Genomic DNA, 16341 nt, shown 5'->3' on the forward strand with positions numbered 1-16341 from the left:
AAACTACGGAACTAGTGAGACAACAGCAAACGCGGAAGAATAAACATATCATGTCATGTTTATATTCGTATTATTCTTATGCCTTACAGTGACACAGTCAGAAATGAAGCACGGCAATTGACTAGAATTGTAAATCTAAGATGACTCTAATTTCTGTACAGAATGTAATCTACTAAAGAGGCGTCTGCAAAGATTTTCAAACGCAGAAAAATTTTCGATAAACTCTCGTTGTGAGCATCTTCTGTCATACGCAGTCTATTATTTGCTCCTTGTTGATCTTTATCAAAGAAAGCAGCAGTGTAAGTAACAACAAATAGCAGTCTCTTGCCATTGTTTCGCTAGTGGGACAATTTCTCTCTTTTTTTTTTTATTGTAAGCGGCAGTAGCGCGCACAAGAGCAAGCCATGCCGCGAGCAGCGACAGGTCGTAAACATTCATTATCGGAATGCGACAAACAATGCATGACAGATTAAAATAATGCAGTTTCATTTTAGAGTGACGTAAACACCTATAACAAAGAGAATGGGTCTTATCAGATGAAAGAAAAATAAGCAATCAGTTCAAACCAGACGAAGTACACGAAAAAGGAAGGGTACCCGTATAAATACGGACAGAGCGCCTGACGCATAGCAGTGGCTACCTGGTAGAGCGTAACTGCTAAGCTTACGACTCGAACCAAACTACTATAGCTGTATCGTCACTCATTCGACCTAAATTGTGTCTCATATTACAGTGGACCAACTTTGTTTCGATTTGGAGATGCGGCCTAATTTTTTTCTCCCCCCTCGAATTTCAAGTCTCAAATTTCAGGTGCGGCTTAGATTCGGGAATTTTTTTTTTCCTTGATTTCGAGTCTTATTTTTCAGGTGCGGCTTAGATTCGAGTAAATACGGTAGTTATCCTGCTTTTATTCTCCAGTTAGGCTTTATTACGTGTTCGTACAACGCGTTTCCCTTGCTACTCCCAGAACTGAACTTAAGTGGCTGCTAGTCAGGGACTGTACAACTGGCCCTTCCTAGTGTAGCGATCTGGCGATAACTTTTCTGTCAAAAATTCATTTTCTTGGAGAAACCGAGAAGATAATACGTATTGGTTAAAAACAGTCATGGTTGCAATTTTAGTTTTTTATTTTTCAACGACGCGTTTCGCCTTATTTAGGCATCTTCAGGTTATCTTTTCTAGATGGACGCGAGACGCACCAAGATCTGCATAGCGCGTTCCCGTTTACAGGAGTGAGTAACAGAGTAAGATGGGGGCTCAGGTAGAAAGCATAACCAGTACTGTTAAGCACTGGTTTGCTGTATGCCACATATGGATCGGAAGAAGGTAATAGGTGATCTTTCTTATCTGTTATTCCTGTTTGTCACTTATTTCCACTCTGGTAGTCCAATTCTATGGATTTCGCTAGTAATTATAACAAAACTGATCATTCGCAAACCCAGTCAACCCCATAACAAACAGCGATTGGCATTCACCTGTTCAGCTTCACTCCGTTCAGCTTGTACAGCCCCGACCCCTTTTTGACTGCAGGAAAGTTTATTTCTATATGCGACCGGGATTCCTCTGACAGAGACATCACGCACACGATGCACCTCTACAAAAATCAACTTATGATTTATTCGGAAATACACAAGGAATGTGTTCAAAAATGTTAAAAAACCACAACATGGATGCGTTTCAAAAGCTAACAGCCACAAACTTGTAGCCAGAAGCGGGATTCAATTGCGCATGTGCGTGAGCCCACTTGCAACTGCTCGAACAAATTTAATGTAAATAGTTATGACGTCATGCTCATCGGCGGCAATTTGTTGTTATGAAGCATTGCATAGTCTTCCTAAAGCCTTCGACACATTTTGCTGTTGGCAGACGCTTGTATGAGCACTGTGTTTTGTTATTTGTGGCGCATTTCCTTTGCAGCTGAAATTTTATTTTCGTTTTTTTTTTTATCTTGTTCATGTTTTATTGCTGCAGTATTATTCTGCTGCAGCAGGATACAGTAATATCCTTTGTTAGACTATCGGTTCTTACCAGCCAAAACTACAAAAATGTGACTGAAAACTAAAACAATGAAAAATTCCCGGAATTGTAAAAAATTACTGGGTTTTTCCCGGTTTTCTCCCGGATGAAAAAATTCCCCGGTTTTTCCCGAATCTCCCAGTTGTTCCGGGTCGCATACACCCTGACTGAGTACCAATCTATCTTTTCCTTATATTGTTGTGTAATAGTGGAAGATTGGTCAGACAATGCAAAAGTCAAAACAGGTCCAAATACAGTCATAAATAAATGTATACTAGAGTCATATATTTGTCTTGCGTGAACTCAAGATGGGGGATGGGCTGGGGTATCAACTGTACTGGTATCAGTGTGTGCTCAAGGAGGGAAATAGAGAAAATCATCTACAATTCAACTGAAAATAAAGGCAGCATCACAAACATGGGAATGCAAAGTCAATGCCTCTAAAGCTAAAAGACTGACCCCTATTATTCTTCACCTTGTTCGTCTGTCCCTGAAATCATTTAAAAAGAAAAAAAAGGTATGTAGCTGGCAGAGATTTACAAGAGGTTCTTCACCACGTCCTCATATCCACTCAGCTGTCCAGCAAGACTTGTGTTGAGTCTTTGTGGCTTTCAGGCTTCTTGTCTCTCCTGTAGCTATTCTATTTGTGACAACTGCAAGCAGGAGCTTCTCTTTTGTGAGATGTGATGTTAAAATAAATATGATTCTTCACTGGGGTACAGCAGAAAGCGATTCTTCATTTGTGGTGCAAACTTACAAGTACAGCAGCAGCAAGGTTCTCGACTAAGAACATCTGCATTTACCTGAACATATTTTGGACTAGTTTCATCACTTTCACGGGAAAACGAAACAAATAAGCGTGACAGGATCTGTTTCTCCACAAACTGCTGAAGTACTGACCTGAAAGTTTAAAACAGAGCATTAATAAATATGCTCCTCCTGGTCTTTAAACTGCACTAGAACCTCCAGAATTTTTTATTTGCACATACCTATAAATAAAATCTCGTGAAGAATAGCGACAACCAAAAAATAGCCAGATTGTGCCGAGTTTCTTATTTTGAAACTTTAACTGTTCCGTTTCTCTTTGTTGGAGAAACCCTGTAAAAATAAATAAGCAAAATTGATTTTTTTAGTTGTACAAAAGATCAAAAAACTTTAAAGATGAATTAAACATATTTAACTTACCAATAAATGGAGCAATTCCAGTTCCAGGACCAATAAGTATCAGTGGTTTCTCATGACAATGAGGCATGCGAAAATTGCTCGCCTTCCTAAAATACACTGGAATCTAATAAAGAATATAGCTGTTACTTTCACAACATTAAAGAGTAGTTACGATTTTGAATAATTTTAACAATCTCTCTCTCTCTCTCTCTCTCTCTCTCTCTCTCTCTCTCTCTCTCTCTCTCTCTCACACACACACACACACACACACACACACACACACACTACTGCAAGGAGGACATATTGAAGACAAGAAATATTGATATACTACATACTTTGCAAAACTCAACTGTAGTGACAACTTGGGAAATTTGATAAATGCATAATTTAGTGGTATACTATAACAGCAGTGATAAACCAATTATGATTAATCAGACAAATTTTGAACTAACTGATCTTTTTTCCGTGTCTAAACCACATGACCAAGATAAAGCCCCCATTCTTTGATGTCGTGCAGGTTTCTTCATAATTGTGACTATATTGTAAGCTTATCTTATCTCATTTCTAAAGGACATCGCACAAAATATATTGTAATATCAATTATATGAATATAATAGAGGGAAACATTCCACGTGGGAAAAATATATCTAAAAAGAAAGATGATGAAACTTACCAAACAAAAGCGCTGGCAGGTCGATAGACACACAAACAAACACAAACATACACACAAAATTCTAGCTTTCGCAACCAATGGTTGCCTCGTCAGGAAAGAGGGAAGGAGAAGGAAAGACAAAAGGATATGGGTTTTAAGGGAGAGGGTAAGGAGTCATTCCAATCCCGGGAGCGGAAAGACTTACCTTAGGGGGAAAAAAGGACAGGTATACACTAGCACACGCACACATATCCATCCACACATACACAGACACAAGCAGACATTTGTAAAGGCCTTTACAAATGTCTGCTTGTGTCTGTGTATGTGTGGATGGATATGTGTGCGTGTGCTAGTGTATACCTGTCCTTTTTTCCCCCTAAGGTAAGTCTTTCCGCTCCCGGGATTGGAATGACTCCTTACCCTCTCCTTTAAAACCCATATCCTTTTGTCTTTCCTTCTCCTTCCCTCTTTCCTGACGAGGCAACCATTGGTTGCGAAAGCTAGAATTTTGTGTGTATGTTTGTGTTTGTTTGTGTGTCTATCGACCTGCCAGCGCTTTTGTTTGGTAAGTTTCATCATCTTTCTTTTTAGTAATATCAATTATTATTTATTACACTACCTACCTCAGCACTGGTCTCCCATCTAGAGGATTTACAAACATTATTCTACTTTTACGAGAAGAATGATATATTGAAGACAAGAAATATAGATTATTACATATTTTACAAAACTCGACTGTAGAGAGAATGCTTTAAAGAACTGTGAGGTGTGTGTCATTTATTTTTTTACATAAAACATTTTGGTGAGGAATACAGCAAACACAAGCATGCACCAGGAAATCAATAAATATATGGTAGACAATTTTAAATCACACAGAATTATTACCCCATATTGAAACTAAACATCATTGTTATCCAGGCCACTATTCATCACAAAGGATTTTATGACTAGAGCTATGTGAAATTAGCAAACAAAATTTGAAAGTTTAGAATTTTAATATTTCTATTTAGCATTTCTGCTTTTCATGTGTGTGTATACACTACTGGCCATTAAAATTTCTACACCAAGAAGAAAATTCAGATGATAAACGGGTATTCATTGGACAAATATATTATACTACAACTGACATGTGATTACATTTTCAAGCAATTTGGGTGCATGGATCCTGAGAAATCAGTACCCAGAACAACCACCTCTGGCCGTAATAACGGCCTTGATATGCCTGGGCATTGAGTCAAACAGAGCTTGAATGGCATGTACAGGTACAGCTGCCCATGCATCTTCAACACGATACCATAGTTCATCAAGAGTAGTGACTGGCATATTGTGACGAGCCAGTTGCTCAGCCACCATTGACCAGATGTTTTCAGTTGGTGAGAGATCTGGAGAATGTGCTGGCCAGGGCAGCAGTCGAACATTTTCTGTATCCAAAAAGGTCCGTACAGGACCTGCAACATGCGGTTGTGCATAATCTGGTTGAAACGTAGGGTTTCGCAGGGATCAAATGAAGGGTAGAGCCACGGGTCGTAACCCATCTGAAATGTAATGACCACTGTTCAATGCGAACAAAAGGTGACCAAGATGTGTAACCAATGGCACCCCATACCATCACGCCGGGTGATACACCAGTATGGCAATGACGAATACACGCTTCCAAAGTGCATTCACCGCGATGTCGCCAATTATGGATGCGACCATCATGATGCAGTAAACAGAACCTGGATTTATCCGAAAAAATGACGTTTTGCCATTCTTGCACCCACATTCGCCGTTGAATACACCATCACAGGTGCTCTTGTCTGTGATGCAGTATCAAGGGTAACCGCAGCCATGATTTCTGAGCTGATAGTCCATGCTGCTGCAAACGTCATCGAACTGTTTGTGCAGATGGTTGTTGTCTTGCAAACATCCCCATCTGTTGACTCAGGGATCGAGACGTGGCTGCACGATCCGTTACAGCCATGCGGATAAGATGCCTGTCTTCTTGACTGCTAGTGATACAAGGCCATTGGGATCCAGCACGGCCTTCCGTATTACCCTCCTGAACCCACCGATTCCATATTCTGCTAAGAGTCATTGGATCTCGACCAACGCAAGCAGCAATGTCGCGATACGATAAACCGCAATCACAATAGGCTACAATCCAACCTTTATCAAAGTCGGAAACGTGGTGGTACGCATTTCTCCCCCTTATACGAGATATCACAACAACGTTTCACTGGACAATGCCCGTCAACTAGTGTTTGTGTATGGAAACTTTCTCATGTCAGCACGTTGTAGGTGTCGCCACCGGCGCCAACCTTGCGTGAATGCTCTGAAAAGCTAATCATTTGCATATCACAGCTTCTTCTTCCTGTCAGTTAAATTTAGTGTCTGTAGTCATCATCGTGGTGTAGCAATTTTAATGGCCAGTAGTGTATATCCCAAATGTGTACATACAAAGTAACTTTTTCTTTTTCACTATTCACAGGGTTGTTATTATTATTATTATTATTATTATCTTTCTTTAACACAACACCATAACGCTAGTTCTCATTCATGTAGGCCTATATACAAATGTTTATCTATTCAATGCAATCACTGAAGCTGTTTCAATAGTGTCTGGCTTCACTCATCTCTTTCTGTCACTTAGAACTAAATAGTATATTGAGAAGTACCTCTCCACTTCCACACTATTGACAGGTGCTCAAATTGCAGATAAATCAGGTCTTCCAAATTCATTGTATTTAAGCTTTTCACAGAGTAGAAGTTGCACTTTATCAGACTTCTCATCATGTCTCAAACAGTTAACAAGGTGTCAATGGAATGATGAATATGCTCCAAAAAAATCGTCAGATGGAATGCTTTCAAATTATGGAATCTTTTTGCTATATTAATAACAGCAGACTCTTTCAAATATACAAAATTGTTAAGACTTTTGTGGCCACTTATTGACAGACTGGCTGTTGGTTTCCATCACGCGTTCTTCGATCGATGTTTGTTTGATGCTCAAAGAAATATTGGCTGAAGAACCTGAGACAGAAGACAACAGCCAGTTTGTCTTTTGAATATAGCTTTGCACCAGAAACTGCAGGGCTGTAGAGCCTGTCAATGTTTCTGTAAAATGTATTGGCCAGGTCTGGTGTTGTTGTTTACATAGCTTCTGTAAACTTTTCATAGCAACAGATTTCGGATAATTTTTGCATTTGGAGTGAGCACAACATTTAATGGTGCGTGTCGAAAAACATCCTTCAGAATTTCTTTCAATAAATAAATGTTGTGTGGCTAGAGCCTCCCGTCGGGTAGACCGTTCGCCTGGTGCAAGTCTTTCGAGTTGACGCCACTTAGGCTACCTGCGTGTTGATGGGGATGAAATGATGATGATGAGGACAACACAACACCCAGTCCCTGAGTGGAGAAAATCTCCGACCCAGCAAGGAGTCAAACCCGGGCCATTAGGCATGACATTCCGTCATGCTGACCACTCAGCATTGTAACTGTTGCAATACAGAGACAGAGGAGTTGAGTCGACTGTTGTTATTATATGCATAATGATAAGTTATATGTATACCGATACAATAATAGGCAATGCTCTTCATGCAACAACAAAGGGAGAGATTTGGGGAAACTAATGCTTGAAGGAGATCAGAATTCTGACAGGAGAAAGTGGCAAACTATCTCGTGGCCACTGTACAGGTTTTTATATAGGTATGACTGCCACAAAACTGCATGAGAGTAAAAATGGACATACAGGAACTATCTGCATTGGGACACCAAGTATACAGCTGCTGAACAGAATATGTTCAGCGACACAAGTGTTTGTTACACAGCTCTGGCTACTTGGATTCCCCCACCCAATGGTACTAGGCCCCTGATAGTCTGCTATGCTTTTTCGTTTCATTTCTGTTGCTCTTAACCCAAACTTTTCATCATGTCTGGACTGAAACTGGCACAGTATTTACGAATTTTTTTACGTCTGACCTCCCATTCTCTGTAATGTGCCCCCAGCCGCCCCATTTTCAGTTCTGAGCGATAGGACTAGGCACATGTATGTTGGCAGCAGTGACATTTCAAAAGTAATACTGGCCTTGTGTATGTTGGCAGTCATGACATGTCAAAAGTAGTACTGGCCTACAGTTCTCTCTCATAATTTCACAGCTTTCTCGAGAGGGTTTTTTTACACTGTAATCGAGATACACACATATACACAAAGAGATGGGAATAAATGTTATTATATCTCTCTTACTCTTCTGTCTGTGTACTATATTTTGGATGTTACCTGAACAACAGGTGCAACAGCACCCAAGGTTGGACCGACACTCTTCATACTATGGAGACCAACTGTGAATAATGATCTATCCATCTCGAAACACGCACTAATTACTTACCTGAAAAGGGAACACGAGACTCATCAGAAATTAGCAATATAATTCACTGGTGTGAAACTTAATTTTTTCCCTAAATATGCTTACGTAACAAGGCTATTAATTATGACACCAGACTCAAATTATCAGTTCACCTGTCACGAACGCTTCCACTGAGTAACACTATATCTACATCAGAGTATAGTGTAGTATTTTTCCAGTAACATGACTTCGTGTCCAGAATGTCCTTATGTTTTAGTCTGTTGAAGATTTTTTCCATAATTTAGGGAGTCTTCGGCATGTAGTTTTAACGGAAAAATGAGAATCATAAAATTATCTTTATTTCTTGTACTATACAAATGATGGATATTATTTTCCACCAACAATTCCAGTTTGTTGTGTGAAAATATTATCATCATCTCACAGATGTCAAACACTGGGTGGAAGTGGATGGAATTCTGGTGGTATTTTCCAAAGCAGTAGATGAGAGTCACGTCTTGGGAAGCTAAGACATATTCATCATTTAGCTGCTAAGAATTTAAGGTCCACTAAACAGAATGCCAATTGGAGGAAGTAGATAATAGTTTGTGAGGTAAAAAACAGATTTTATGTTTTGACTCTAGTTTACCTATGACAATGTGAACTGATATAACACAATCACAGATTTTATTCAAAATTATTTACCCGAACATCCCGTTCCACACTGTCTTTGAGTTCCACAGCCGAGAGCCTTTTACTCAGGTCGCAAAATATTTCTAGTCGACTTCTCAGCCAGTTGGTGCACAGGCCGTGAGGAATGACGCTGAACACCACACGCGGGGGAGCCTCCGAGCAGGCGAGCGAGTACGGCCTCGGAGTGAGGCGCGGCAGGAGCTGGAGGACACGGGTGACCGGGGGCCGACACGACGGAAACGCACGAAGTAGTGTCAGCAGGGTGGCCCCCGTCCCCACAATGCAGGCGTCGTAGTCGCGCGTGCCCTGCCGGCTGCACAGCTGCTCCAGCCGGAGGTGTTCCTCCGGCAGGGAGGCGTGCCCCGCCAACACTCTGAGCAGGACCTGTTGGGTCGAATAAAATGAACGGTGATACCAGATCAATGTGAAAAGTGTGTAACTGTGTAATTCAAGTGTAATAGGAACCTATCTTGTGTGATTTTAATGTATAAAGAGAAGTAGTAAGAATGAGGCAGTCTGTCACATTTTTAATCCTGTAGTCAATTATAACTAAAACTGTTGTTTATTTTAGTACCATATTTACTCGAATCTAAGCTGCACTCGAATCTAAGCTGCACCTGAAAAATGAGACTCGAAATCAAGGAAAAAAAATTTTCCCGAATCTAAGCCGCACCTGAAATTTGAGACTCGAAATTCAAGGGGAGAGAAAAGTTTTAGGCCGAACCTCCAAATCGAAACAAAGTTGGTCCTTTGTAATATGAGACACAATTTAGGTCGAATGAATGACGATACAGCTGCAGTAGTTTGGTTCGAGTCGTAAGCTTAGCAGTTAAGCTTTACCAGGTAGCCATTGCTATGCATCAGGCACTCCGTCCGTATTTCTACAGGTACCCTTCCTTTTTCACGTGCTTCGTCTGGTTTGAATTTTTTGCTTATTTTTCTTTGATCTGATAAGTGCCGTTCTCTTTGTTATAGGTGTTTACATCACTCTAAGCTGACAATGCATTACTGTACTGTGTCACGCATTGTTTGTCGCATTCTGATAATGAGTGTTTACAGCCTGTCGCCGCTCGCGGCATGGCTTGCTTTTGTGCACGCTACCGCCGCTTACAATTAAAAAAAAAAAAGAGAGGAATCGTCTCATTAGCGAAACAATGGCAAGAGACTGCTATTTGTTGTCACTTACACTGCTGCTTTCTTTGATAATGATCAACAAGAACCGAATAATAAACTGCGTATGATAGATGATGTTCTGAATGAGAGTTTAGCAAAAATTTTTCTCCGTTTGAAAATCTTTGCAGACACCTCTTTAGTACATTACATTCTGCACAGAAATAAGAGTCATCTTAGATTTAAAAATCTAGTCAATTGCCCTGCTTCATTTCTGACTGTATCACTAATAGGCATAAGAATAATACGAATATAAACATGACATGATATGTATATTCTTCCGCGTTTGCTGTTGTCTCACTCTAGTTTCGTAGTTTATTAGGCAGACAGGATTTAAATGAGATAGCAGCAAACACAAAAGAATACATGGCAAAATGTTTATATTTTTATTATACTTATAGTGAAGAGAATACTGCATGTGATTCACAATTCATAAAAGTTCATATTAGCAACCATCTCTTCTCATAGGTAGGAAAAAATTCAGAACGTAGAGTCGGCCATATTGACAAACATCCCAAACAGTCTTGCCAGTCGGATTTTTGTAGTACATTGAAATGCTGCTACATTCGAAGATTAACAATACGGAATTTGTATTTACTTCGTTGGATAATGTATGAAAATGCAGTGGTCGAAAACTGAGGCGGAAAAAAAAGCTCATCTTCCACCTTTTTTTTTTAAATTTATTTACTGACGCAGAGGTTTTGGCACCAGTATTTATCTTTGTGCCTGCAAAGCATGCCTGTGTAGCACTACATATATTTGACAGCAGAAGTTAGTTGTGGCGGCACTTGCCAGTATTTTTCAGAACTTCCGCTTACTTTGCACTCAATTCTAAGCTGCAGGGCGGTTTTTTGGATTACAAAAACCGGAAAAAAAGTGCGGCTTAGATTCGAGTAAATACAATGGAAGGTAAGAATGTAAGTAAATTTTATTAAGATGTACATCTTTAATGCATCTGCAACCTCCAGAACAGAAGTGATGTTGGAGTTAGCGTGTGTGTGTGTGTGTGTGTGTGTGTGTGTGTGTGTGTGTGTGTGTGCGTGCGTGTGTGTGTGTGTGTGTGTGTGTGTGTGCGTGCGTGTGCGCGTGCGTGCGCGTTCGTATGTGCATGTGTCTCTTTTACTGACAAAGGCTATGGCTGAAAGCTATATGTGAGTGTCTTTAGTTGTGCCCGTCTGCAACCTGACGTACCTTCTTTACAGTACGCAGCAATCTGTCTTTTCCTACATTGTTGGTATTCCTACCTGGGGTTTCCATTGTTTAATAAAATAAATATGATTAAAATGAAGTGTCAACAATAGACAAGTTCATTGATTTTATATGCAGTAAGTTGAGGGTGGCTCACACGAGTGGGACACTGTGACGTGGGGACAGAGAGGTGTGCTTTATCACAAAGACCTTGCCACTTTGAGCTGAGGTGAGGGTGCAGATGGGACACAGGGGAACGAGAGAAAGGGGGGGGGGGGGGGTCGGTCAGGCAGACAGAGTGCTAGGTGGGGAAGCAGCAGGTCTGGGCAGCTGCAAGCCACAGGTGGGCTGAACTGAATCGGCTAACTCTGCCCACGACCTGCTGCCTACAAAGAGCCACATCATATTATTATGTAATATACATTTAAAAAAATATGGTCTTCAAAAATAATTTAATAATTCGAATTCAAAAGAAGGAGGTGCTCACAGAGGTGACTTTCAGTTTAGGAAATCATTCTTGCATGATACTTACATGAATTACTTACATAAGAAAGGAAAAAAACAGTATAGCTGAGAACAGAATAGAAGCTTTTGAAATGTGGTGCTACAGGTGAAGAGAATGCTGAAGATCAGATTAACAGACTAACTAACTAACGAGGTGGTTTAGAATCAAGAAAAGATATGCCACAACTTGACTAAAAAAAGGGATTGGTCGACAGGACACATCCCGAGTGACCTCAGCTGCCGTTTGGCTGCTCGGAGAAGGGCACTACTTGGGTGGTAGCAGCTGGGAACATTTGGAATGGGTGGACCAGCTCATAACCGAGATACAAATTCGATATTACAAGTGGGTCTGAGTCCACTTTAAGATGGGATAGGGATGGCACATTTGTGATGCATTTTTTTTCTTCTCAGCCTGTGCCAAATTTGGTAATCACTTCCTAAAATAATGGCTACCATTTTCACATCTTCACAGGTAAAATGGCTTTCTGCCTGCACCATTTGATTAAAGGCTTTGGGTTGCTCACTAACAGAAATTTTACACAATTAAAGTTTCCTTTTAAAAAAAGACAAAAAGATCTGTGAATAAATTCCCTCTTCCTCAGTCAGTACCTGGATGCGTACGGAAAGAGGTGTCCGACCCTTTTCCATCCCTCTGCTGTGCAGGGGACCACTAGTGCTAAAACTGGTAGATTCTAGCTGTATACATTGCCAGGCAGGGTGCTACCTCAAACTGGGAAAATGGCTCACTGCATACAGGCATCAAAGTACACTGTTGCCTATGTGTACTATTTACTATCACACTGTCAATTTAAATGCCATTGGTGAGCACAATGGGAATATGGTAAGAAGAGTTGATAATGGCTAGATGCTCACAGTACCAGACAGAAGGGGAAATTAACAGTGCAATCACAGAATGCCCCATTTTCCCCATCCAAAGCGAGCAGTGAATAAATACCTGAATCGTCAACTTCATAAATGAGTCCGCAGGGTGCAGCAAAGGGCAGGAATCACTTAATATTTGGGAACTGGCAGCAGCCTTCAATTATTTTTCCACATGACAGGTTGATAAAAAATTTAATATTTCCAAAGTCCACAACAAATGCGGTCGCACTTTGGTTACACTTGAAAGAAATGAGGTGCAGCTGAATAGCTTCTCAAATATATGGCGTAATTACAGTAATAACAGGTTTACACTTTTGGGAACTCTAAATGCACTGAGGCCACACACGTTCTGTGTCACAATGACAACACTACCAATGGAACTCCACATTACTTTCTGTATGTCATCCCAATTGAAAAGAACCTTCAATAGAGACCTGCTAATCATTCTAACTCAACAATCTGAGACCAGGTGTAGACCATGTTGGCATAATAAGCAACACAAAAGTACTCTGTTGACTGACGACACTGATGACTGTCTCTACTTAAAATTTTACAGCGTTTGGCTTCATCTCTAGATGAGGTATAAATTTTTATGGGACCTAGGTACCACATTCCGTGCCAGTTCTATTCTTAGGCGTGCCACGGAACTCTAGATTTGTCTCATTTGTACTGGTTTTCTCACATTGAGCCATTCATGAAGACACTACAGCATCTGATGTTGGGTGCACAGGTTTGGACTTAAATCAGAAGTCGGCTTGGTTGATGCCAGAGAGGGTCGCTGTTGGTGTTTTGGCTTGTGGTTGCCCAGATTTTTCCATCCAGTGCAGACTTCCTGAGAGACTGTTGCATGTGTTGAGTAGGAATTGGAGCTTTTAAGAGAATAGACAGTCAATATGTCAGTAGTACAGTGTCATTTTCAAAGACTGCTCTTTCAATGACAATAGATAACAGCAACAAATTTTAATAAATGTACACGGATTCCATGTAAATGAGACACAGCAAGGCTGTTTCGACAAACTGTAAAACTGTCTGGTCCCAAACAGTTTACCCTGCCAATTACATGTGAACTGTTAATACAATAGGTTATGGTGTTTCCTGAACAACAATTGTTGCACAGATTTAAAAACTGTTCTACACGGTATTTACTCTCCTAACTATGAGACTATACAGTGATCCACGCATATACAGCCACCCACCCTTTTTCTTTATTAGTCTTACAATAGCACGCTATTCACTCATATTCGTTCAGCTTTATATGTTCAGTTTCAATAGTTGTCAAGTAATGTGCAAGTAAGGGGAACACATGTTTTATTATTCCACTGCCCTTCCATTTCCCTGTATTTATGCTGTATAGATATTACTCCTTTTTTACTCAAAAAACTACTTCTATTTGGATGGAAAACAATACATTAAATGTTCTTTTAGATACACCGATTTCTCCTAGGTGCAGTATTTCACTTTGCTAGCAACTGTTTCATATGTTGTGGCCTGCTTACTTCCTGCATCCAGTGAGCTAAAGCCGCAGCCAATGGCCAACAGACTGCTGCCAGCACACTCGCACCGACGAAGTATATTGTGCTGGCAATGCCAAACCACACACCATGTTGCTGCCATTCCTGCAACTGGCGGGTCTCAAACACTGTACCACGCATACAGTCTGAGCTCACACAACTGAGCAGTCCACTGTACAACTGCAGCTTTCTTTAGTCTTACTGTTTCCTCTTTAAAGTCCATTTTACCCTATGAACCTTTAGTGAAATATTAGAAATCTCCAGAATAGCGACTGCTGACAAATGTCAAAGCAGTTTCTTACCTGAAGCAATCGGATGCAATTCATGTTGCATCTCGAGTAACAGACTGAGAGGTGACATGACAGACAAGCACACATGCAGACACTTCCCTCTCCTGCAAAATATCTGAGCTCTACACGAACACATTCCACAGAATGATGTATTTGAGCCTCGTACTGTTCGAAGACTGATGCAAACTTTAAAACAGTGTAACTGCAGTATTCACAATGTGTTAATGCAATTCAACAATGTATATTTGAGGTCGCTATTCAAAATGTCACTTGGAAACACACATACAGTTACACAATTGTCTTTTTTAGGACAAAATTGTAAAACAAGTGTTAATATCTTCTTCTCTTCTTTTTTCTCTAGTACCTTTCTCTCAAGAGACTTCCTTTGTCAATTAATTAAGGAGCCCTTGAGGGATGTCTGTTTTTCCCTCCTCTTATATATTTATTAGTCGGGCCACAACTATCCCTCACATCACTGACTGATTGCATTTGCATAGCATCACAAGAAAAAATACTAGACACGGGGACCGATATCAGCTCGGCAAGACATCTCAATGTTTTCTTCACAGTTTTGATGGCACAATAGCTGCTTTACTCATATAATGATTGTTTTCTATCAACGTGGCCAAAGTTAAGATCAAAGTGCAACTGGCACGTGAGGAATGTGTCTCTGGTGTCAAGACTTGAGACACTGAAGTTTTGACCTCATGAATAATGAAAGGTTGGAATGTAACACACTGTTTCTTATCTCTATTAACCGTTTTGACTGGATCGTGTTGCTCTATCTTGAGGCAGTAGACTCCGTCCTTGAAGATGCCAAGTCCACGTCAGCTGGAAATGTCAAACACTAGTCACTACAATATAAATTCACTTGCTGCTTCTTTATTGTGCATGTATTTTACCTCAGTTATTACATTCCATATTAGATTTTATGAAACCAGAGCTTTAATAATGCTTACAACAAAAATAGGCCTTTCTTATGTAGCTCTGTCCATCTTCTATGAGGTTCCGTTGACAAATGACTCATGACCACTGTCTTGCACAGCAAGGTTCTGCGGTCCACAGCTAATCTCCGAGCTGTGACGGCATTCTCTCGGAACAACTTTCCCGATGAGCTGCTGTCACCACGCGCAGGATCCAGGTGCCCGTCACCCATGCCTTGCAGATACGTTGCATCCACTGTTGCTCTCATAGCATGCACAAAGGAGACAAAATTTCCTGCACAATATGGAGCTCAAAACAATTACTTTCTGACTAAAATAGCAAAAGTGCTTGTTCAATTCCTATCCACTGCCAACCTCTTCATCTCAGAGAAGCACTTGCAACCTACGTCCACAATTATTTGTTGGATGTATTGCAATCTCTGTCTTCCTCCACAAGTTTAACCATCTACAGCTCTCTTTAGTACCATGGAAGTTAAAGACATCCTACCACCCAATCCCTTCCTCTTTTCATTTTCCATACCTTCTTTTCCTCACTGATTTTGCGGAGAACCTCCTCATTGCATACCTTATCAGTGCACCTAATCTTCAACGTTCTTCTGCAGCACCACATCTCATATGCTTTGATTCTCTTCTGTTCCTGTTTTCCCACAGTCCATGTTTCACTGTCATATAATGCTGTGCTCCAAATGTACGTTCTTAGAAATTTCTTCAGCAAATCAAGGACTATGTTTGATACTAGTACACTTCTCTTGGCCAGGAATTCCCTTTATGTCATGGCTAGTTTGCTTGTTATGTCCTCCTTGTTCCATACATCATGGGTTACTTTGCCACCTAGGTAGCAGAATTCCTTAAATTCATCTGCTTCGTGACCACCAATCCTAATGTTGTTTCTTACTGTTCTCATTTCTGCTAATTCTCATTACTTTTTGTCTTTCTTCTGTTTACTTTCAGTCCATATTCTGTACCCATGGACTGTTCATTCTATTCAACAGATTCTGTAATTTA

At 40.4% G+C, this 16341-nt stretch overlaps 1 protein-coding gene across 3 annotated transcripts in view; it reads right to left on the bottom strand.

Moving 5' to 3' along the window:
* Positions 1–16341, bottom strand: part of LOC124787351 (methionine synthase reductase-like) — a 90498-nt gene that overhangs the window by 38475 nt on the left and 35682 nt on the right. For all 3 annotated transcript variants that reach the window (XR_007015970.1, XM_047254333.1, XM_047254334.1), the window contains exons 4-7: positions 8860–9231; positions 3202–3304; positions 3006–3114; positions 2820–2916 (exon numbers count right to left, since the gene is read on the bottom strand). Coding sequence is in view for 2 of the 3 variants with exons in the window: in XM_047254333.1 (XP_047110289.1) it covers positions 2820–2916; positions 3006–3114; positions 3202–3304; positions 8860–9231 (681 nt within the window). In the remaining variant the exon portion in view is untranslated. The remainder of the gene's footprint in view (positions 1–2819; positions 2917–3005; positions 3115–3201; positions 3305–8859; positions 9232–16341) is intronic.

The sequence above is a fragment of the Schistocerca piceifrons genome, chromosome 1, assembly GCF_021461385.2.
Source record: "Schistocerca piceifrons isolate TAMUIC-IGC-003096 chromosome 1, iqSchPice1.1, whole genome shotgun sequence".
Lineage (NCBI taxonomy): Eukaryota > Metazoa > Arthropoda > Insecta > Orthoptera > Acrididae > Schistocerca > Schistocerca piceifrons.